Raw genomic sequence first — 23,970 nt, forward strand, 5'->3', positions numbered from 1 at the left:
TGCCCAACCCATCAAGTGGGTTCCCTGCATCGAATGAGCTACCTGTTCAGCTGCATAAGCAAGCCAAGGACAAGGACAAGGAAGCAGCTAAAGCCAGAAAGACAGTACTGACTTCCCCAGGTCCTCCCCAGGATGTGAGCAACACAGCTTTATAAGACCTCTGGTTCTCCTGTTTGGGGTAGCACTCTGCAGACAGGAGATGCAGGGGAAGAAGCCAAAAGCAGCAGCCTCAGTGGACACCTCTCTCTCTCATTTGTTGTCACCTTTTTGGAAGCTCCTGTAACTGTAGCATCACTTAGGTCAGGAGTCTCCAACCTTTTTGGGCTCATGGGCAGATTTGGCATTTTGAAAAAGTGCGCTGGGCACCACCACAAATTGTAGAGGAGTGGGGACCCAATCACAAACATGTTCGGAGAGGCCCCCTTATCTCTGTATGTGCACATGATTGTGCACCTTATCTGTGCACTACTCACTCTGGCTTCTCTCTCACTCTCTGGCTCTTTTCTACCTTTCCTTCTCTCTCTCTCTCTCTCTCTGGTTTGCCTTCTTTGCCCCTCCCCCCAGTCCCTTTTCTTTTCTCTTTCTTTCCTTTTTCTCCCTTCTCCCCATCCCCATGCAAGTGAATGGAGCAATTTCTCCATTCATTTGCATGAGACAAGAAAAAGCCCCCATCCCAAAAATCAGCTGGAGGGGAGGGAAGGTCTTAGCAAACTCACATCTGCTGCTATCTGCACGCAAACAAGGTAAAGGACACAGCTGCAGCTGTGCTAATGCTTATGGTTCTCTGATGAACTATGCTGTGCACTTGGATCCCCATCTGAAATAGGATTCTGATACCACTACTTCCTGGTTTTCTCATCTAGGAGCTTTTCTACATGAAGCCTCTATTGTGTGCTCATCATTCACTACTCATGGTTGTTTACGGGTTCTTTTGACAAAATTGTGACCCTCCAGCTTTGCTTCTGTTTTTAAACAGAATTTTTGTGAATTTTTTTAGAGCAAGGAAAATGCAGTATTATTTAAAGAAAGCAAAAGAAAACACTTTTTCCACTTCTGTATTTGTGCTATTCTGCTATATCACAGTGCCACCTAGAGGTTATGTAGTGGAAAAGCAGAAAACACTCTTCGTGTAAATGAAATGAATGAATGCAATAGTGCTTGGATCTCAATTCTGTGATAAAACCGGAAGTAGGTACAGTGGATTAACAGTCTCATATAGAAAAGCTCCAAGGAATGATACTCTGATGTTAAAAAATGATGTTAATAAACAAAATCGCTTAAAAACTTACCCCAACTGAAGTTAAAACATCAGAAAATTGTTTTGATAGGGATGAGACTTCATTACACATTGTACTTGTTAAACTATTAGAGAAACAACAACAATATCACTAATATATATTCTTACTAACATATTATTGAATATTTTATTGCATATTTCACTAAAACACAGATGAGTAGCAATTAACTGAAACTAATGTAATAAATGCATACATGTTACATCTTTATAAGGATACTGTACTCTCAAGGATACGCCAACAAATCACAATTGCTATGGAAACATCATTTTGGCAGTAGGAGAAATGCTGCAGTGGTAGAGCACATGCTTTGCGTGAAGCAGACCCCCAAATTCTATCTCTGACATCTCCAGGTAGGGCTGGGAAAGACTTCTGCGTGAAACCCTGAAGAGCCACTACCAGTCATTGTTGACCACACTGAGCTAAGTGGACCACTCGGTGTAAGGCAGCTTCCTACATTCCTAGATTTGAAATGAATCGCAGTTTGTGTATGAGGAGGACACATGAAATTTTAGGGGCATGCCCCTCTTACAGACCTAAAATGCTTTAGCAGCCATTTCCATGAATCCTAGAAAATGTAGCTCTGTGCAGAATGCTAGGGGTCCCTAACAGAGTTTCTGGCACCTCAACAAATTGCAATTCCTAGGTTTCTTTGGGGCACAGAACCAAAGTCAATTTGTAGTATAGGCAGGGTCTAAGATTTGGGTATGTGATTCAAAGACCTGTTGCACCAGCATACCAGTACATAAGATGAAGTATGCCAATACCAACACCAATGTCCTCCATTATACAAAGGCATTCTGGTGGTCCTGCAAAGATAGAACAGTGCGGTTCTTCATGAGGGAGGTGAAAATCACCAAATGCCTTCTACTAGTGAACCACCCAGGGAAATCATTAAACAAGCACGCATAGAAATGGAAGAATGAGAATAAAAATGTATTCACTTTGTTAGAACTTCTGCTTGATCCAAGGCAGGCTTTTCAACTTCTTGTCCATGAAGAATTAATTCTGCTAATTTATGGAGCTGCTCAATGCAACGGGCTGTTACCTCAGCAAGGCTTTCGATAGACAACATGTAGATTTCCTGGGAAGAAATACAAAAGACTCGGTGCAAGGAATTCTATGGAGTAACACAAATGCATTGAATTCTAAAATAAGCAATGCACTGACACAGTAATATCAGTGCAAATGTGTCCAGGAAATATAATTAGTTATGCACCTTGAAATGACATGCTGTTGTAACTTAATTAAAAAGCAATTCTAACGGTACCTTGTCATAAAATGTATTTTATCTCACAGGTAATTGGGGAAAATGTTATTGACAAATTTATGGTTTGCACTGTTTATGCTCCAAAGCCAGCCCACACAATGCCAAGCTCTGAAGTCAGATTTAGATGACGTTATTTCAGCCAGGAGCACAGAAAAGATGTATCTTCAGATGGACATGTCTTAGCTTTTGTCATTACAAAGTGCCTATCTAAGAAAGATGCCATGTCTTAGCTTTTGTCATTATGATGTGCCTATCTAAGCAATGGCAAACCCAGTCTAGACATTTCTAAAAAATAATTTTCTAGAAACTTTCAGGATATAATAGGTGGAGGAGGCAGATAAGGACTAAAAAGGAGGAAGAAATCCTTTGTGAAGACAGACATAACCAAAAGGCCCAAACGTATCCTTGGACAAAGATATCCAGAAGGTGCTTTAGGAAGATAAATACTGGTGGCTCTTTACGATCTTTGCCTGGATCTTCGCCAGGCTATCATACAGAAACCTCCACATCTCTCACCTCTACAGTTTTGTTTTTTCCTTCTTCTCTGTTTCCAGATTCTCCTGTTTGAGGCCTTTCTTCATCTTCTTGTTTTTCTTCATCTTTTTTAGTTGAATCCATCTCTGCTGGGTTCTCATCCATTTCTATAGATGTGGGGAGACCAGCTTCCTCCAAGCAATCATAAGCTTTCTTCCTAGCCTGCAAGACACACACCACAAAAGGTAACACCACAACAGGTAACAGGAACAATGACATGACATGCTCTTTCCCTATGTAATGCTTTAGAACTGCACACCTGGAATCCTGCATAAAGAGGCTACCTATTATCTTCACTGGCAGAAGATTCCCCATGTAAGCATGAAAACTGCTATGGTGTCTACCTATATAGCAGTGCATAAACTCTTCTGCTGGTGCTTGTGCAAGCATTTGCAGAACAGTGTATCAGTATTTTCTTTCCACTTAGTTCCATTGGGTGAGTTTGCATGACATGACAACCCACCCTGCAACATCAGCTACACAGTGTAGGTTGTTGTCTGAACAACCTACAGTGAGCCTGACAGATGTTTGGGCCCACTGTGGGTTGTTTTATCTCTCCTTCCCCCTCGGTCCTCCAGCTGTCTCCAGCTGGTATCCCAGGGGACTTGGTGGCAGAACTCATCTTGTCTGCTGCCAAGCCCTCTGTCTCTGCTTTGATCATGACCCTGGTATGCAAAGAAATCGAGGAAAACAATAGAATGGGAAAGACTAGAGATCTTTTCAAGAAAATTGGAGATCTCAAAGGAACGTTTTGTGCAAAGACGGGCATGATAAAGGACAAAGAAGGCAGGGACCTAACAGAAGCAGATGAGATTAAGAAGAAGTGGCAAGAATACACAGAAGAACTATACAGGAAAGATCTGAATGTCCCTGATAGCCATGATAGTGCGGTCCCTGAACTTGAGCCGGACATCCTAGAGAGTGAAGTCAAGTGGGCCTTAGGAAGCATTAGTAACAACAAAGCTAGCGGAGATGACAGTATTCCAGCTGAGCTATTTAAAATCCTAAAAGATGATGCTGTAAAAGTGCTGCACTCAATATGCCAACAAATATGGAACACTCAGCAGTGGCCACAAGACTGGAAAAGGTCAGTTTACATTCCAATTCCAAAGAAGGGCAACGCCAAAGAGTGTTCGAACTACTGTACAATTGCGCTCATTTCACATGCCAGCAAGGTTATGCTCAAAATCCTACAAGCTAGGCTTCAGCAGCATGTGAACCGAGAACTGCCGGAAGTACAAGCTAGATTTCAAAGAGGCAGAGGAACTAGAGATCAAATCGCCAACATTTGCTGGATCATGGAGAAAGCAAGAGAATTCCAGAAAAACGTCTATTTCTGCTTCATTGACTATGCTCAAGCCTTTGATTGTGTGGATCACAACAAACTGTGGCAAATTCTTAAAGAGATGGGAGTACCAGACCACCTTACCTGTCTCCTGAGAAACCTGTACGAGGGACAAGAAGCAACAGTAAGAACCAGACATGGAACAACCGATTGGTTCAAAATTGGGAAAGGAGTATGACAAGGCTGCATATTGTCACCCTGCTTTTTTAACTTATATGCAGAGTACATCATGAGAAACGCCAGGTTGGATGAATCACAGGTCAGAATTAAGATTGCCGGGAGAATTATCAACAACCTCAGATACGCAGACAATACCACCCTAATGGCAGAAAGCAAAGAGGATCTAAAGAGCCTCTTGTGGAGGGTGAAAGTGGAGAGTGCAAAAGCTGGTTTGAAACTCAACATTAAAAAAACTCAGATTATGGCATCTAGCCCCATCACTTCCTGGCATATAGAAGGGGAAGAAATGGAAGCAGTGACAGATTTTATTTTCTTGGGCTCCAAGATCACTGCAGACGGTGACTGTAGCCATGAAATTAAAAGACGCTTGCTCCTTGGGAGGAAAGCTATGGCACGCCTAGACAGCATAGTAAGAAGCAGAGACATCACCTTGCCGACAAAGGTTTGTATCATCAAAGCTATGGTTTTCCCAGTAGCAACGTATGGCTGTGAGAGCTGGACTTTAAGGAAGGCTGAGTGCCGAAGAATCGATGCTTTCGAACTGTGGTGCTGGAGAAGACTCTTACGAGTCCCCTGGACTGCAAGGAGATCAAATCAGTCAATCCTAAAGGAAATCAACCCTGACTGCTCATTGGAAGGACAGATACTGAAGCTGAAGCTCAAATATTTTGGCCACCTAATGCAAAGAGAAAACTCTCTGGAAAAGACCCTGATGCTGGGAAAGATTGAAGGCAAAAGGAGAAGGGGACGGCAGAGGATGAGATGGCTAGGTAGCATCACCGATGCAATGAATATGGACTTGAGCACACTCCGGGAGAGAGCGGAGGACAGGAAGGCCTGGCGTGCTATGGTCCATGGGGTCACAAAGAGTCGGACACGACTGAACGACTGAACAACAACAACAACTGGCTGTGGTCGGAACCTTGTTTTTTTTTTCTTTTTGCACAAAAACAGGGCTGGATTTCCCCCCACATTTTCCTGGTCCTGGAGAATGTGTGCAAACCCCCCTTTCTTTGGGGGGAAAGTTTTTGGAGTTGAGCACTTGCACAACTCCAATTGTCTAAAATATACATGCTTGCCCCACTTGTGAAGAGCTCGACATTACCCACTTAGCAAGGGGATCCCTAGGATTTAAAGGGTTTCCCTTGGGGTGTCCTAGTCTTACTCCACCCATCCCTAAGTCGGCAGCAACTGGTTTTCATAGGAAAGTACACACCACCCTCTATTTCTATCCCAGTCGCAGCGATCATGTCTAGTTTGGCAGCTGTCAAACTAAACGCAGTTACTGTGTTTGGAAGAGAAAAAGGGAGTGGCATGCACATTTCTATGAAAAACTGTTGCCGGGGTTTCGGGCAACCGGGGATTCAAAGCAGGGCACCCCCAAGGTTCACTGCAACCTTTGGAATCCTGGGGATCCCCTTGCTAAAGGAGTAATCTACAACCCATTTCCCTACCTGTTAACTGTCAAAGGCTGCCAAAACAGTCTATATACAGTGTAGCCTTTACTTTTACCTAGTAAGGTTGACAACTCAGACATACAAGGCTCCAGGCAAGGCAAGCCTGTATATTTTGGACAGTTGGAGCTGTGCAAGTGTGCAACTCCAAAAACGCACAAAAATAAATAAATAAATAAAAAGGTGTGTGCGTGTGCGCTGTCGCACACATTCCCCAGGGCCAGGAAAATAAGAAAAAAATCTGGCCCTGTTTTTGCGCAAATAAAGGAACTTTTTTTTAAAGGCTCCAACCATGACCGGGGTTGTGATTGGATCAGGGACGGGGGGCTTGGTGGGAGCCAGGGGGAGGCAGTGACAGCCCCTCCAAAGTGCCATTTGGGCACATTTGGAGGGGCTGTCATTGGCAAGGGGCAAGTGGCTTGCCTGCGATCACAAAGAGTGATCGCAGCTGCACTCGGGAAGAGTGGCAGGGATTTCTGCTGCTCTGGCTGAGGGGCTCACTGGCCAATGCCACTACCCACAATGAGTTGGCAGCGCTGGGTTTGGATGGCATGCCAACCCATCGTGGGTAAAACAACCTGTGGAACAAGCCATGGGTTGTTAGGGTGGCTTGTTGCCCATGCGCAAGCCACCCTGTGGGGTCAGTCTGGGTTCAGATGACACAACAACCCACCGTGGCTTGTCACCCTTGATGGGTTGTCGTGTCAGGGGAACCCAGTCATTGTTCTGCATGTCTTCCACTTCCCACATGCCTTTCTGTTCTTGCACATTTTCACCGTTCGTTATGAGCTGCATAATCTGAGTAGAGAATTTGGATTTTCTTGACAAAGACATTCTGGACACCAAAATTCAGCAGCTGAGGCCATCATGAAAAAATATTCCATCAAAAATTGTGAATTTGAGGCAGTATCCTAGATGGCCACTGTGCCTACACTGGTTCTTTCTTACAACCAGAGCCAACCACTCACGCAACAGGAGCCACTCAGTGGTGGTCCTGTCTGTGAACTCCGCTAACCTGTCCCATACTGGAAACAAGTGTTGCCGCTCGTTTCTGCATGTTTCTGGAACTACAATTTCTTGTTGTACTAGTGGCCAGTTCTGCTAGCAGTCAGGTAGTATAGGATACTGCCTTTGAAAAGCAAAATTAATGTCATCTCTTATTCTAGGAAATCAGATTTTGGGAATACAAATAATATATGGACATATTTATTAGGATACAGGTATCTATCTTCTTTGCTCAGTATGGTTTGTTTTATATCCTTTACCACAGCGCTCTCTACATATTGCTATGATTTTACCAAAGCTGCAATTACACCACTGTTCTCTGTTGCCTAGTGTGCCTTTTGAACCGACGTGCCCTCAGTTTCACTCAACTATTTCACTGAGCTAGGTTCTTAGTAAGCAAAGTCACCCACCTTGTTAAGTTTATCAGGAGTAGCAGCAACATGTAGTTCAAACAGCAATTCTGTAAGCATGGTAACAAACTCATCTCCCATATCTGTTGCAAAGGTCAAGAGAAAAAAATTCCTTGAAATATTTTGACCATATCTTCTATTCTCCAAAGGCACAAATTCTAATTATTTATAAAGATATTCCTTCTCTCTCCCTCCCTTCCTTAAACGTTAAGAAATGAGTGAGCTTCCTCAGCAGAATATTCTACATCCCTTGCTGGTCTATGACCATAATAGAAATTGATGATGTAATATTCCACATCCTTAGCTATTCTTCAATAGATAATATCGTCCACTTGGAAGTATTTTCAGGGCCAAAACAGATACTACTACTAAAGACATATCACTTATGTCTTTTTTTCTTCATTTTTCCTCTAGCGTATGTGCAGTGGGAAGAACTCTTGCCAGGGAAGATGCACTGACTCACACTTCCAAACTGACATTGGGGGAAGGGGTTGGACAACATCAGAATGTGACTGGATGTGGCTTCTGTGTCACCAGTTGGCCTTCTCCAATTTAATCGATAATATCTAGTTTTGTGACTTCTAATCCTAGTTCAGGGGTAGGCAACGTGATGCCTGCAGGCATCAATGTGCCCCCAGACACCTTCTTTGGTGCCCACCAAGATACCCTACTCCTCCCAATTTTTATTTTAAAAATATTTTTATATATTTTTATTGGCAGCTGGGATTGCTTCCAACTGAAATGGGAGCCTCTAGAACTGCCATCTTAATTTCCCATGATTCCTCTGGGCACCTTACTTGTCCTTGTGACTACCCAAGCCCACCAATGGCAGCCATTTTATGGTTGTACCCAGGACACTTTCACAAATTTCCAAATGTGCCCACTAGGAGCCCTGTCCTAGTGCCACACCTAATCTCTTAATTTCAGTTCTTTTTCTGCTTGCAGTAGGTACAATTTTGTACAAAGGTATTCATGTGTAAGGCCCTTTGATTTTGTGCCACATATGTTCCATTTGTTAAAGTGGCGTGCAACCTTTTCATGGTAACTAGTCTACTATTAACTTGGACACCAGTATCTTCAATGGGAAGGTCTTCAGGCACATCACTTTGAGGATGAGGTCACTAATAACTAACAGATTAATAACTAACAACGATTCAGTTGTTTTGAATAAAACATGTAGATTTTTCTGTATCACGCTTGTGATATATCAGTACTTCTGCAACTACCTTTCTTTGCTTCGTTGTCTTCGTTATCTGTTTCTTGAGAAAGGAATATTGTCTTAATAGCAATTAAAGCAGTTTTTGCTGTTTCCAACTCCTCTCCTTCAAGTGATGCCAAATATAATTGTATCTGAAACAGAAAATAATGATAACTAACCCAAGATATGCATAGCTGGGACAGAGAATTTCAGTGAAGCTCCAGCGCATCATGTGTGAGAAAAATGGAGCAAGTCTGTTCTCACTGTTTATACTGCTTCCAACCCCACACTAATTTTATTTATTTATTTATAATATTTACATACCACTCCACATCAAAAGATTTCAGAGTGGTGAACAGCAAGGATAAAAGAATAAAACACCATGTTAAAACAGTTAAAACATTTTAAAAGAGACAAGTTCCTCTAAGGACAAATTTAATCAATCAAGGAAGGCTTCCGGAAGTAACAATGCCCTCAGGAGGTGCCAGAAGAAACACAATATTCTAATACCACATTATTATATTAGGTTTGCAGCAACTTAGGGAGCAATCCTATCTAGATAGGCGGCTGCCTCTGAACTTGGAGGCGACCGCCTATCCAAAGCAGGGCAGAAGACGCATGGAGGGGATCATTCCCTCCGTGCTTCTCCTGCCCTGCTTTTTCGGCTAGACAGCCGATTGTGGCTGTCTAGCCATGGGAGGACGGAGTGGGGAAGGAGGCTGCTGTACGACACGTTGGATGTGTCGTACAGGCAGTTACGCTCTCCCTGCCCTGGAACGCCCCCAGCCATGCCCCTTTCTGGCTGCTCTGTGCTCCTCTTGTGAGTGCAGAGGACGGGGCTGTTCCAAGTGCGGGGAGGTCAGTTCTCCGGCAACCAACCTCAGAGCACGGGCTCCGGGGTTGGTTCCTGGAAAACAACATATACTTTGGCCATCTAGCTGCTGTCTAGTGGCCATAGGATTTCTCCCTTAACTATTTTTTTCATTTCTTATTACACCCTTCTCTTCCTTCAAAGAGCTCAGGGTGCCTCTACACAAGCACTTTATTGTGTGCTTGTGACTGGTAACTCATAGAAGTTTGCGGGTTGTTTACATGACATTGTCAACCTCCAGGACGTCTCCCGCACATTTCCCCCTTTATATCCTGCTTTCAAAAAGATCAGAGATAAGCTGGTAATAAAAGTTAATGGCACCATATTGGCAGTGTGTAATGCTGATGTAGTGCTATGAACTTGCCGAGGAAGGACTTTCCTTGATTCAAACCACATGTCTGCTATGTAAAGCAGCCCATCCTAATCTCGCAAAGAAACCGAAAGCAGAAAGCCCTGGTAAGGATGCGGGTTTTTTGCTTAATGTAGAAACACCCTCAGAGTGGTGTACATATGGATCACAGGTGGTCTTCCATCCGCAAAAGCCACAGGGCAAAACTTGCATAGCTTCAGTAGTAGAACTGTGTTGCATTCCTTCTGACCATTTTCTGGATTTGCATTGGCTGAAAAGACTTTACGATGTTGCAGAGATGAACTGCTCTCTCCATTTACTCCTGTTTGACTGTTTCTGTGCTGAGCAACAGCATTGTGCTGTCCGTCCAGCTGTGTCTGCTTCATCCACACCAATCCCAACCCACAGCGCTGCACTAACACAACACCATGAAACTGACTTCAGTGCCAACATCCCACCAACTGTAGCATTTCGTGTCATGATACCCTCAATCTGAGCAATACTCGCTAATCCAACGACACAGGTTTGAAACTTAGTGTGGTCCTATACACGTTCACTCAAAAGTTTAAATCCCACTGAGTTCAATGAAATTCATTCTCAGGTAAGTGTGTACAGTATGGGTGCAGAACTTATTTCAGCCTGAGGGCTGGATTCCATTTTGGAGACGCTCTGGGGCCTCATACCAGTGGTGGGTGAGACTGAAGGCAAAAGGAGGTGGCGTCAGCAACAAAAGGAGCAGGGCCCAAAATACCAGCATATTTTATCTTAAAGCTCTTACTGCCTGTAACTAAGCCTTAGGAGAGGCCTTTCAAACTGTTAGAATAGGGCGGAAGGGTTAACTGCACACCACCCAGGAAATTACCAAACAACTGGTGATTGGGGAAGGAGGTGGGACCAAAGGAAGGGAGCGTGGCTTTTTGGAGAATCCCAGAGGGCCAGATTTGGCCTCCAGGCCTGAGGTTCTACATCTCTGGTATATAGGATTGAGCTTCAGACTACAGTTTAGTTAAAGCATAATTCTTACATTTGAACTGAAGTAATGCAATTGAGTTCAACAGGAATAAACTATCTCAAATCTAAGTACTTTGGTTCAATTATTTTGTGGTTGCTTCCTGTAGGCATGCTTCATGTTTACTGACCTGTTAATTATTTCCAAAAAAATAAGTAAATGAGATTCCCCTTCCCTTCTTTCTTAAGGGCAACATCATCTCATAACTACAAGCTGTAATGCCCGTATTGTAGAGGGACAAAAGCATTTAGACTTAAAAGTTAAGATAGAAAAGAGCAACACACTTTCACTTTGAGATGTGAACTTGGAACTCAGTGCAATCCTATGCATGTTTACTTGGAAATAAGCCCCACTGAATTCTATGGGGGTTACTCCCAAGAAAGTATGCATAGGATTGAAGTCTTACAGTGCAATCTTATATATGTCTACTCAGACATAACACCCATTTAATTCAATGGGGCTTACTCCAAAGTAAGCGGGTATAGGATAGTAGCCTTAGGTGCAATCCTATCGGATTTGCCCTGGGCACTTGTAAGCCTCCGAACTTGAAGGCTTATGAGTATCCAATGCAGAACACGAGGTGTCATAGGATTTCTTGTATGGCTGCCACCGCCATCTCCTGCCCTTCCTGCCCCCGGAAATGCCTCCTTTTCCCCATGTCCATGCTCCAAGCTTGGAACCCTGCCTATGTGCTCAGAGCTAGGAAACCAAACAATTCTCTGTCCCCGAGATGCTGTCTAGGGGACATAGGATTGCTCCCTCCGGCTGCAATCATATACCCATTTACCTTGGAGTAAGCCCCATTGAACTCAATGGGTCTTCTGAGTAGACATGCACATGATTGCACTGTAAGCATATAAACTCCACTGTTGAGAATTCTGAATGATTATTTCCTACTGAAGTCAATAAATGCAACACTGAGATAAAAGCTACTTGTCATATAAACCTTGTTAAAATATGACTTGTTAAAGATCAAAGTCATCCAGCATCTACATATGACAAAGGATAATAGGACATTGTAATAAAAAAATAGCTCAGATTAAAAAAAAGATAGCCTGGAGGCCATCATTTTATGCTATTAATCTTCTATAATAGTTGTCATAGAATTTTTGGATTGATGTAAAGGTTGCCACTTTTACATTAATACATAGATTGCAAAGACTGGGCCTAAGAGTACTGGATTCTGCACAGAGACTCTATCCAAATGTTGTGTTCAATACACAGATGCAAGGCAGAGCTAAAGAGCCAACTCTGGAACCTCCAATGCACTTACACAGCTTAAGAGGAAAACTACATGCCACACTTTAAGTAGGTTACAGCTGGGTCCCCAACACAGCACCCACGGGGCCTCCAACAACACCCATGAAGCTCACCACCACTCCCTGCCTTTTCAGAAGTTATTTTTAATTTTAAAAAACCTTGAAAAATGTTAGGCACCAGGTTCTCCTTCCTGTTCCTGAACCTGCTACTGATCAGCTGTTCAGTGAGCAGGAAGAGAAGGAACCCCACCCAATCTTCTTCTGTCCACACAGATCTTTCCCCTTTGCGCGTGCGCTCTCTCTCTCTCTCTCTCTCTCTCTCTCTCATGTCTCCACTCCAGGTCTCTAGCCCTGCTATTTTTCTCCACCCAACCCCTTTCCTCACTATTTCTCTCCCTTCCCCATCCCTAGCCTTCTTTTTCTCTCTTCCTAGGCCCTAACCTTGCTTTTTCTCTCCCAGTCACCCCCTTTATCTTGTTGTTTCTCCCCCCTCCTAGCCTCTAGCCTCAGTCTTTCACCCCTTTCTCCTTTCTATTTCCCTCTCCCTCCCAGCCTCTAGCCTTGTTATTTCTCTCCTTCCCACCTTGTTTGACCAGCCAGGTTCCCACTAGCCACAAGAGTTATTTTGTCATGGTGCCCGCAGCAATTTCTCAAATTCCCAAATGTGCACACAGGTCCAAAAAGGTTGGGGATCTGTGGGTTAGGGGGTGATTATGAAAAAAGGGAAAGACTGGAGCAGGACTGAGGAACGTTCTTTTGGCCCTTGGTTCTTTTGGAGAAACTCTCTGGGGCTGCATTCCAGTGGTGGATGGGCCGAATGCAAAAGTTAGCAGGGCTGAAAAATATAACCCCCAATCCATTGGTACCAATTTATAGTAGGAAGCATGCCTACTCAGAAGTAAGCATGAGAAACACGTCTATTCACAAGTAAGCGGGGCAAGCATCTGCATGACTACTCAGATGTAAGTAGGACTAACCTCTTCACAACAAGGCTCAAAAAGAAACAGGACTGAATCTCTCAGCAGTTTCCTCTCCTAGCCCCACCCCCTCTGCCCTGCAGGAAAAAGCTCTTATCTCTGACCAGCTGCCGATCAGAGATAAGAACTTTTCTCTCTGTAGCAGAGGGGATAGGGGCAGGGAAAGAAGCTGCTGGGCTGGATCTGGAACCCCTGCAGGTGGGTTGCCAGATTTCCCCACCTCAGGATTGGAGAGTGTGTGGTATTCTTTTAGATAGGAAACAATGGACAGTGGATATTTCATTGGGGATTTGCTTTCAATATTTAAAAAATCTGTTCATGGAAGCAATGAGCACAGAGATTAGAAAAGGGTGGAATAAGGGGATTCTTGTTCCTACAATGGTGGTGAGCATCAGGCACTAATAACCAAGGACAGTAGAGAAATGTTAAAATGTTGTGAGCCACTCTGAGTCTACAGGTTAGGGCAGAGTATAAATTCAAATGGCTAAATAAATAAGCTCAAATTGTTGTTCCTGCTTTGGTAGAGAAACGGTTTCAATCTTACTGGGAGCTATTTTTGAGAAATATGTCCCAGTAAGCATTCTTGTTATTGTGATTTATACGGTCCATTTACTGTACCTTGGCTTCACTTTCATTAGAGAGAATTTCCAGAGCTTCCAGATGAGACAGACCCTGAAACTCATCAAAAAGAAGCCCATAATGTGCCGTCCTTTCGAATGTGACTTGCTGGGCCAGTCTCTGCTTCTCTTTCTCTTTAGCTTCTCGCAACAGCTGAGGAAATATAGATCATGGTTTCTGGTTTATTGGGTGCATGGCAAATTTGACAGATTTTATCACTTTCAGACTCAGCTCCTCTAGGCAATAATAATAAAAATTGGGGTTGGATCATACTAGCAGAGGTAAAATGTTTCACTGTTTTATCAAAACAATTCTAGTAAAGAATTTTAAGCAAGGCTTTCTGTGTAGGTTTTCCAATTAGCTGTCATTATTGTTGGGTGGTTTTTTTAATTAAGTGGCTTCAAACACAACACCAGGTATAAATAATAGTTCAAGTAAAACCACCATTTGTAACAAGATATATAAAAGGGGTTATTCTATACTCTGTTATAATGAGAATAAGCATGTGCTTTTGTGTTTCCCACATCCATGTCAATGAGGTCCACATAGGAGAGCTTCCTGGTGGATCATACACCACTCTGAAATCCTGACTGGACAAAGGGTGGTAAATATAAATGTTTTAATAAGTAAATAAATGCCCTTATATACTTAAGGAATACAGTGGATAGACTATTGTCCCCAAAACCTGGGTTTGAATCCCTGTTTAGCCATGGGCTCTTTGGGCTTGCAGGTTTTTATATCTTAGGGCACAATCCTATGCATGTTTAGACAGAGAAAAGGCCTACAACTCCCTGCATTCCCCAGCCAGGGGAATGTCTAAACATGCAGAGGATTGCACCCTAAGCCTCGATTATTTTCTCCCTTCTGTTAAGTGAGGAAAGAACAATAACCTACTTGTTGTGTTTGTAAAAGAGATATGGAAATGTAAACCACTTTGTTTTTGATCCCAGTATTTGTGCCAGTCTATCTGCTACGTTTACATATCTTGTTCTCTGTGACGCAGACAGTTGCTTCTCACTCTGAGACTCAGTACCTTCTCCTGGAGACTGGGAGGCAGAATTGTACCCAAACAACAGTGCCAGCTGCATGCAAGGGACCATCTACTCATACTCTTCACTGAATATTGTAGTTTGTCTGCATGGGATGTTTTACTCTGGAGAGCAATAGCTCCAAACCATGCCCCAACCTTCTGGTTGCTACACTCTCCCTCCTCCTAGACTATTCTCAAAACGATCCATAGTTGAAGCACCAGAAACGATATTCCCATATAAGAGCCAAAAAACTTTGAATATGTTTTGCAACATTGTTCTGGAACAGGAGCAGGTACACTCCAGTTAAACACATATTTATTTGAGTAGCTCATTTTATGATGTGAAACTGCTATGAATTGCTCAAAAAGTATTTGACATTGAATCAAACCATCTTAATTATATTAATTTTACAGGGGTAAAACTCCAATATTTCTGCAATTTAGACTTTTTAAAATTTAATCTTTTATTTTAAATATTTCTAGCCACCTTTCAAGGCAGGAACCTATGTTTGCAATAAAACATTGGCCCAGTTCACACAATCACCACAGCCCACCATGGCAGCTATTTTGAATATTCAAGCCATGGAGGGTGGTTGGTATGGCTTATTGTGACATCTGAACCTGGTGAGGGTGGATTGTTGGTGTGGTTAACAAACCATTCATAACCCATTATACCCCAGTTGCTTCCACATAATGATTTCCCATGCTGAGAATGATTGCCCATGCATGATACCACACATGCAAACCCCCGATAACATAGAGAGTTTCCACACCAGTTTTGGATACTCCTGGATGCACCTATCGCTTGCATGGAAAATGATGTGGGAATATGACAAGTGATACACTACATCTTCAGTATGAAGATTACCACATAGAACATAATCTACACACAAATCCTTACTCGTACCTATTATCTGGTGTGGATAGGCAGTTACTAATTTATTCTAATGACTAAGACAAGTTAAATGCTCATGAAGCCCTTCAAAACCAAAAGCCCCACAAAATTATCATCACTGTCAACTTCACAGACCTTGCTGCAATTGCTTGCGCCACTTTTTATGGCTGCATGATCACAACTCGCTTATTTCACCTGAGATAAGGAAACCGTTCGTTCCATCAGTGTTTTGGTTTTCTTAAATCCAGGATCACTTTCTGCAAGGACATTCATGGTTTTCTTGCCAATGAACTCCAAAGCACCCAGGCCACCAGTTAAGACACTCTTACCCTGCACAAAACAGAGAATAATATTCCTAAACACATTTACGTATTTAATAGCACTTGCTTCTAAAGACCTTTGTTTTGGATTCCAGACACCTTTTAAATCTATACAGGATCCCTGAATTTGCAGTTTATGAATGCTTAACCATCTCTGTTTTTTCTACCCTTGCAAATAGTAGTATTTATGACTTCATTAGTAATCTCTCACAATGAAATGGATAGCAGATGAAAACATACTGCAGTTAAACATTTTAAGGGTGCAATCCTATCGGGATAACCATCCGCCTCTGAACTCGGAGGTGACCGTCTATCCAATGCAGGGCGGGAGCAGCGCAGAGGGGATCGTCCCCTCCGTGCTTCAGCCGCCCTGCATTCACGGCTAGACAGCTGATTTCAGCTGTCTAGCCGCAGGAAGTCAGAGCAGGGGGGGCGGTGGCGGACACCGGCGGACACCAGACAATGCATAGGAAACGTCGGAATAGCACTTCTGACCTCCCTGCCTCCAGGAATGCCCCGTTTTCACCGCTCTGCGCTCCTCTTACGAGCACGGATCATGGGGCTGATCCGCGCTGCCTCATAGGCAGCGTGGGAGGGGGTGGAGGTCAGTTCTCAGGGAACTGACCTTGGAGCGCGGGCTCCGAGGTCGGTTCCTAGGAACTGACCTATCCTATGGCCATCTAGCCGCTGTCTAGTGGCCATAGGATTGCTCCCTTTGTTAATTAAAAGGAAAACCTTGTATTGAAGAACACAGAACATGAGAGTGCCAACACAGATATAAAAAAAATCTTAGTATCATTTCAGTATTGCTGTTGTGTTGTAAGCCGCTTTGGGCACATTTTGTGGAAAAGCAGCATACAAATCAGAATGATGATTTCTGTAGTAGTTTTTCAAACTGGGGTTCCCTCCGGTTCTCCAATGAAGGGATCAGTAATGGATAATAAGCTTCTCTAAAGACAACTTGCCCTCCATGACTGATCAACCATAATACACAGAGAACAGATGCTCATTTACTAGGGTGTCATCTCAGTTCATGTAAGACAGTGGCCTAGTCAATGCTTCATGTGAAATGAGAGTGCACCCTAGAACACTCCTCCATCTCCAGAACCGTCTGCAATAGGCAGAAATTCTATGGCTGATGTGGTGGGGTTCCTCAGCTGACAAGTTGATATGGGAAGGATCCCTGAAAGCAAAATGTGTTAGTGGAAACCTTGGGGAGTAAATATAGATATTTTAACCTTTAAATCATATGTAGTGGAATCAAAGTGGATTCGGTTATCAGGATATGTTAAGATGACATTTGCAAAAACAAAAAAACAAAAAACCCTCCATGGTATTTAAGAGGACTGAGGGAATGAGTGCCTCCTTGTTTTTTGCTGACTGGCATAGCACTAAAGAAATCATAAACCACCACCCTTAGTTTCGGAGATTCTACAGGCAGGCAGGGACTTTGTGCAATATAAGGCCATGATGGTCATTCCTATGTCTTGCATACAAACATAGCACTTGAGAAGGTGTTATACAAGCATCTGAATTATTAACAGATTTGACAGCTTGTACTGATGTCAGCCCCCTTCATGGATCTCTGCCTTGTTGTGGCGAAGGGGCTTGCATAACTCAGTGAAGCCATAAGCTATGCTGTGCAGGGCCACCCAAGACAGACAGGTCATGGTGGAGAGTTCTGACAAAATGTGGTCCACTGGAGAAGGAAATGGCAACCCACTCCAGTATTCTTGCCAAGAAAACCCATTGGAATGTATCACAAGGCTAAAAAATATGACGCTGGAAGATGAGGCACTCAGGTCAGAAGGTGTCCAATATACTACTGGGGAAGAGCAGAGGGAATTTCCAAGTAGCGTCAGAAATTGTGAAGCAGCTGGGCCAAAGCCGAAAGGACACTCAGCTGTGGATGTGTCTGGTGGTGAAAAGAAAGTGCAATGCTGTAAAGAACAATATTGTTTAAAACCTGGAATGTCAGATCAATGAATCAAGGTAAGCTGGAGGTGGTCAAACATGAGATGGCAAGATTGAACATCGACATCTTGGGAATCAGCGAACTAAAACGGACAAGCATGGGCGATTTTAATTCAGGTGACCATTATATCTACTACTGTGGGCAAGAATCCCTTAGAAGAAATGGAGTAGCACTCATAGTCAACAAAAGGGTGGGAAAAGCAGTACTGGGGTACAATCTCAAAAATGATGGAATGATCTCAGTACGAATCCAAGGCAAACCATTCAACATCACAGTAATTCAAGTCTATGCCCCAACCACTGAGGCCGAAGAAGCTGAGGTTGATCGGTTCTGTGAAGATCTACAATACCTTCTAGAACTAACACCAAAAAAAGATGTCCTCTTCATCCTAGGGGATTGGAATGCAAAAGTAGGAAGTCAAGAAATCACCGGGATAACAGGCAAGCATGGCCTTGGTGTACAAAATGAAGCAGGACAAAGGCTAATAGTTTTGCCAAGAGAACACGCTGATCATAGCAAACACTCTTTTCCAACAGCACAAGAGGCGACTCTACACATGGACATCACCAGATGGTCAATATCGAAATCAGATTGATTATGTACTTTGCAGCCAAAGATGGAGAAGCTTTATACAGTCAGCAAAAACAAGACCTGGAGCTGACTGTGGCTCAGATCATGAGCTGGTTCTCGCAAAATTTCGGCTTACATTGAAGAACGTAGGGAAAACCACTAAACCATTCAGGTATGACCTACATCATATCCCTTATGAATATACAGTGGAGGTGAGGAATAGATTTAAGGGATTAGACCTGATAGACAGAGTGCCTGAGGAACTATGGATGGAGGTCTGTAACATTGTTCAGGAGGCAGCAACTAAATCCATCCCAAGTGGCTGTCTGATGAGGCTTTACAAGTAGCTGAGGAAAGAAGGGAAGCGAAAAGCAAGGGAGAAAGGGGAAGATATATCCAACTGAATGCAGAGTTCCAGAGAATAGCAAGGAGAGACAAGAAGGCCTTCTTAAATGAACAATGCAAAGAAATTGAGGAAAACAACAGAATGGGAAAGACTAGAGATCTCTTCAAGAAAATCGGAGATCTCAAGGGAACGTTTTGTGCAAAGACGGGCATGATAAAGGACAAAGAAGGCAGGGACCTAACAGAAGCAGATGAGATTAAGAAGAGGTGGCAAGAATACACAGAAGAACTATACAGGAAAGATCTGAATGTCCCTGATAGCCATGATAGTGCAGTCACTGAACTTGAGCCAGACATCCTCGAGAGTGAAGTCAAGTGGGCCTTCGGAATCATTACTAACAACAAAGCTAGCGGAGATGACAGTATTCCAGCTGAGCTATTTAAAATCCTAAAAGATGATGCTGTTAAAGTGCTGCATTCAATATGCCAACAAATTTGGAACACTCAACAATGGCCGCAAGACTGGAAAAGGTCAGTTTACATTCCAATTCCAAAGAAGGGCAACGCCAAAGAGTGTTCAAACTACCGCACAACTGTGCTCATTTCACATGCCAGCAAGGTGATGCTCAAAATCCTACAAGCTAGGCTTCAGCAGTATGCGAACCGAGAACTACCGGAAGTACAAGCTGGGTTTCGAAGAGGCAGAGGAACTAGAGATCAAATTGCCAACATTCGCTGGATCATGGAGAAAGCAAGAGAATTCCAGAAAAACGTCTATTTCTGCTTCATTGACTACACTCAAGCCTTTGATTGTGTGGATCACAACAAACTGTGGCAAATTCTTAAAGTGATGGGAGTACCAGACCACCTTACCTGTCTCCTGAGAAACCTGTACGAGGGTCAAGAAGCAATAGTAAGAACCAGACATGGAACAACCGATTGGTTCAAAATTGGGAAAGGAGTACGACAAGGCTGCATATTGTCACCCTGCTTATTTAACTTATATGCAGAGTACATCATGAAAAATGCTGGGTTGGATGAATCACAGGTCGGAATTAAGATTGCTGGGAGAATTATCAACAACCTCAGATATGCAGACGATACCACCCTAATGGCAGAAAGCAAAGGGGATCTAAAAAGCCTCTTGTTGAGGGTGAAAGTGGAGAGTGCAAAAGCTGGTTTGAAACTCAACATTAAAAAAACTAAGATCATGGCATCTGGCCCCATCACTTCCTGGCATATAGAAGGGGAAGAAATGGAAGCAGTGACAGATTTTACCTTCTTGGGCTCCAAGATCACCGCAGACAGTGACTGTAGCCATGAAATTAAAAGACGCTTGCTCCTTGGGAGGAAACCTATGGCAAACCTAGACAGCATAGTCAGAAGCAGAGACATCACCTTGCCGACAAATGTCCGTCTAATCAAAGCTATGGTTTTCCCAGTAGTAATGTATGGCTGTGAGAGCTGGACTATAAGGAAGGCTGAGCGCCGAAGAATTGATGCTTTCGAACTGTGGTGCTGGAGAAGACTCTTACGAGTGCCCTGGACTGCAAGGAGGTCAAATCAGTCAATCCTAAAGGAAATCAACCCTGACTGCTCATTGGAAGGACAGATACTGAAGCTGAAGCTCAAATATTTTGGCCACCTAATGCGAAGAGAGAAGTCACTGGAAAAGACCCTGATGCTGGGAAAGATTGAAGGCAAAAGGAGAAGGGGACAGCAGAGGATGAGATGGCTAGATAGCATCAGCGTTGCAATGAATATGAACTTGAGCACGCTCCGGGAGAGAGCGCAGGACAGGAAGGCCTGGCGTGCTATGGTCCATGGGGTCACGAAGAGTCGGACACAACTGAACGACTGAACAACAACAACTAGCATCTCCTGCCCATGAAACTCTGGTTTCACAATTAAAAAAAATGTGGGAAGTACTAGAAATACAGATTCTCACTGCAGCGTGCAACTTTTTTCTTTTTGAGAAATAAGATATGGGGCTGACCATCCATAGATTGGAATTTCATTAGAATCTTTATCACCAGCATGGCGTGTCAGTTCTCATTCGCTACTGAAACATTTCTGCCAGCTTTTCAGTTATAAATTGTCTATAATCCTTAGCAAATGTGCTATAGAACCTTATAAAGAAAATTGTCTTAGATTAAAATGATATCAGCTATTTTAGGACAAACGTTTCCATTTTAAATACCTTAGGCAAGTTGTTAAAAACTGATGTTTCTAAAATTCAAAACTCTACTACTGCTTCTCCATTGAGGTGTACTTTTTGAAGAGTGAGACTGGATGACCTAACTGGAAGATTGATCAATCAAGAAATATTAAACAGAGGTTTCCATTCTGCACTCTTCCTTCTTCCATGTGACTCGTTTGTCACATTAAACACTGATCAGTATATCTTCCTATACTAGGGCAACTCCCTATGCTAGATTTAATTCTCTCTTCCCCCCTCCAAATACTTGATTTCTGTAAACATGGAGATGTCTTCTTAGTATTGCTAACACAGACACACACACAGAGTCCAATAACAATATACCATTGAAAAGTGTATGTGTATATGTCAAAGGGAACAATGTACCAATAATACTGCAATAATCCAGTCCAAAAGAATTATCTCCAAAAGTTCTACTGAAAAGAAATATGTTTGTATTATGTTCAAAGAACAGTGTGATCCCTTTCAGAAATGATGTTCTGTATGTAAGCTTCAAATGTACTTCCAACACAGTCCAATGGGATGCTGGTTCACAGCCCTTTTCGTACCTTATTCACAAAACCTGTACTCTTAACTGGTGCAAAAATGGAATATAAACACAATATTTGTGTTTATTTCAGTAGTTTCATAATATTTCAGTAGTTATTGTGAATTAGAATTCAGTATGAAGGACTACTAAAGTATGGCATTAGCAAAAACGGAGAGCCAACAATAGCCAGGTTCCAAAGAACCCAGTGTAAGAGCAGAAAGTGCTCCTGAATTAATGGTGTATGTGTGTGCTGTTATTTTCAAGCTGCAGCTCCACATACTTAATTTTCGGTATGATTTCTGTAGATAATTCTTTTAGATTGTATTTTTAAACAATTACTGGATCACTATTGACCTTTGATAGATTTTTTTTTCAACTGTGTGTTTTTGTTAGATTTCCTTTTGTATTCTGTTTTTTCTGTTCTTTTTGTCACTAGAATTGCTTACAGTATTCTGTACAGCACTAGTAATGGTAGAAAACATTCCGCGTGATCCGGAAGGAGATGAAGGTAAAGGTGGGTTCTCCAGAGAACTTTGCTCTGCGGTCTCTTCCACATCTTAAAGAGGGGAAAAAATCCAGATGTAAATAATGTCAAAATGTGATCACAAATTTCATATTCACAGTTATGTGAAAACAATAGTTTAATGTACACATTGACCATAGGTTGTGAATGACAGTGTATCACTTAGCACCTGTGATGGAGCTCTCAGCTGTGTCAGTATGTGCACCTTCTGAAGGTCCAGGAGTCGGGACATGAATTCTGAGGGTGGCTGCTTTTTCCTTGACTGCGGTTAATCCATGACCTGCAGCAGAACAAATATATTTATACAACTGTTCTGTGTACATTTGCTACTGAAAATCTAAAAGAGACAAAATAGGTAAAATGCTCATTTCTGAGCCAGTTTAATCAGTAGAAAAGTTGTGGAGAGCTTTTTGTTCTCTTTCAGCCTTAGCCAACCCCCTCCCCAATTCTGCAATTGGTGGTATAATAATACTGACCAACTTCTTAAGGTTGTTGTAAATATATCAATATAATGTATGTGAAGTGCTTTGAACATTCAAATGCACAATGCTAATGCTAAATATTGATTATATTAGAGCAGGGGTGGGCAACCTTTTTAGGCCATGAGCACATTTGGCAATTTGAGAAACTGTCCTGGGCACCACCACAAAATGGCTGCCATGGGAGGTGTGGCTAATTGCAAAGGACAAGTAACCTGCATGAAAGACTGAGTATAAGGCATTTAGGGGTGGGTGATCCCTAAATAACTGCTTCGAACCCAGTGTCCAGCACCAACAGAAACCTATTTCATAGCAATCCCAGCTGCTGGTAAGAAAATGTGTGTGTGTGTGTGTGTGTGTTTTTAAGTGGAAGGGGTAAAGCACCTTGGCAGGTACCAAGAAAAGTTTCCAGGGGTGTACTGGTACCCATGGACACCACATTACCTATTCCTCTGTAAGAAAGGCTTTTATATATGGTAAACAGTTGCTGTCTTGAAGCCTAAATGTTAATTCACCACCCTTCAGTATTAACTAGTTGGGTTTACTGATATTTGTACAGACGCAGAAGCCAAGATCTCTGTCAATCACAATGTATTCATTTAGATTAAAACATTTAATTTTAAGACTCTTCTTTAAAGGCACTATACACATTTCCTTTTAGGATGAGTTGATACTTAAAGAATAATTTCTGTCCTGCCAGTTTTACCTATATCTAGAAGAACATATATCTATGGTAGGATTTTTGGGGTGCAATCCAGCCAAATTTCAGCACTTTTCAAGCAGCCCAATGAACACTTACTAGGGACTAAACTGAATAAATATACTTAGAATTGTGTTGCGCCTTGCACCACCTTCAATACGAGAGAATTAATTTTTACTGTGTTGGATCACTCATTCCCTTTATTGTTATCAACAACATGTGGTTAATTGAGTGCAGTTTATAAATCAAAATATAAATAAACATTTAATGAGAAACTGCCACTGTGGTAAAATATATCATTATTAGTTTGGAACAAACTATATTTTTATGCATCAGTGATATCCAATTAAAATGAGATGCAATAAAGGGAATACGGATGAGAAGAAAAATTCCAATAATGCTTCAAGGTTTTGTAATCACTAGCTGAAACACTCGTGAGATACCTGATGAATTCAGTAATAACTATCCTCCAAAGTCCATTATACTACATAAGATAGTGCAACAATGCAATATATGCATAAGATATTGCAGCGATGTTGGGAGAGTACATACAAGGGCAGAAAAATACATGGGGGGAAAACACAAAGCAGCCAAACTGAGAAGTCCCTTAAG

The 23,970-nt window shown here is 42.5% G+C and overlaps 1 protein-coding gene across 2 annotated transcripts in view; it reads right to left on the reverse strand.

The window, feature by feature from the left end:
• The window catches only part of FAM114A1 (family with sequence similarity 114 member A1), a 49,046-nt gene that overhangs the window by 12,492 nt on the left and 12,584 nt on the right, over positions 1–23,970 (reverse strand). For both annotated transcript variants that reach the window (XM_084856942.1, XM_084856941.1), the window contains 9 exons: positions 22,349–22,459; positions 22,103–22,212; positions 15,895–16,029; positions 13,775–13,927; positions 8,720–8,843; positions 7,494–7,576; positions 3,082–3,261; positions 2,240–2,379; positions 1,290–1,362 (listed from right to left, as the gene is read on the reverse strand). In XM_084856942.1, coding sequence (XP_084713068.1) covers positions 1,290–1,362; positions 2,240–2,379; positions 3,082–3,261; positions 7,494–7,576; positions 8,720–8,843; positions 13,775–13,927; positions 15,895–16,029; positions 22,103–22,212; positions 22,349–22,459 — 1,109 coding nt within the window. The remainder of the gene's footprint in view (positions 1–1,289; positions 1,363–2,239; positions 2,380–3,081; positions 3,262–7,493; positions 7,577–8,719; positions 8,844–13,774; positions 13,928–15,894; positions 16,030–22,102; positions 22,213–22,348; positions 22,460–23,970) is intronic.

The sequence above is a fragment of the Heloderma suspectum genome, chromosome 5 (genome assembly GCF_057233095.1).
Source record: "Heloderma suspectum isolate Gila_16-S chromosome 5, 16-S_ref, whole genome shotgun sequence".
Taxonomy (NCBI): Eukaryota; Metazoa; Chordata; class Lepidosauria; order Squamata; family Helodermatidae; genus Heloderma; species Heloderma suspectum.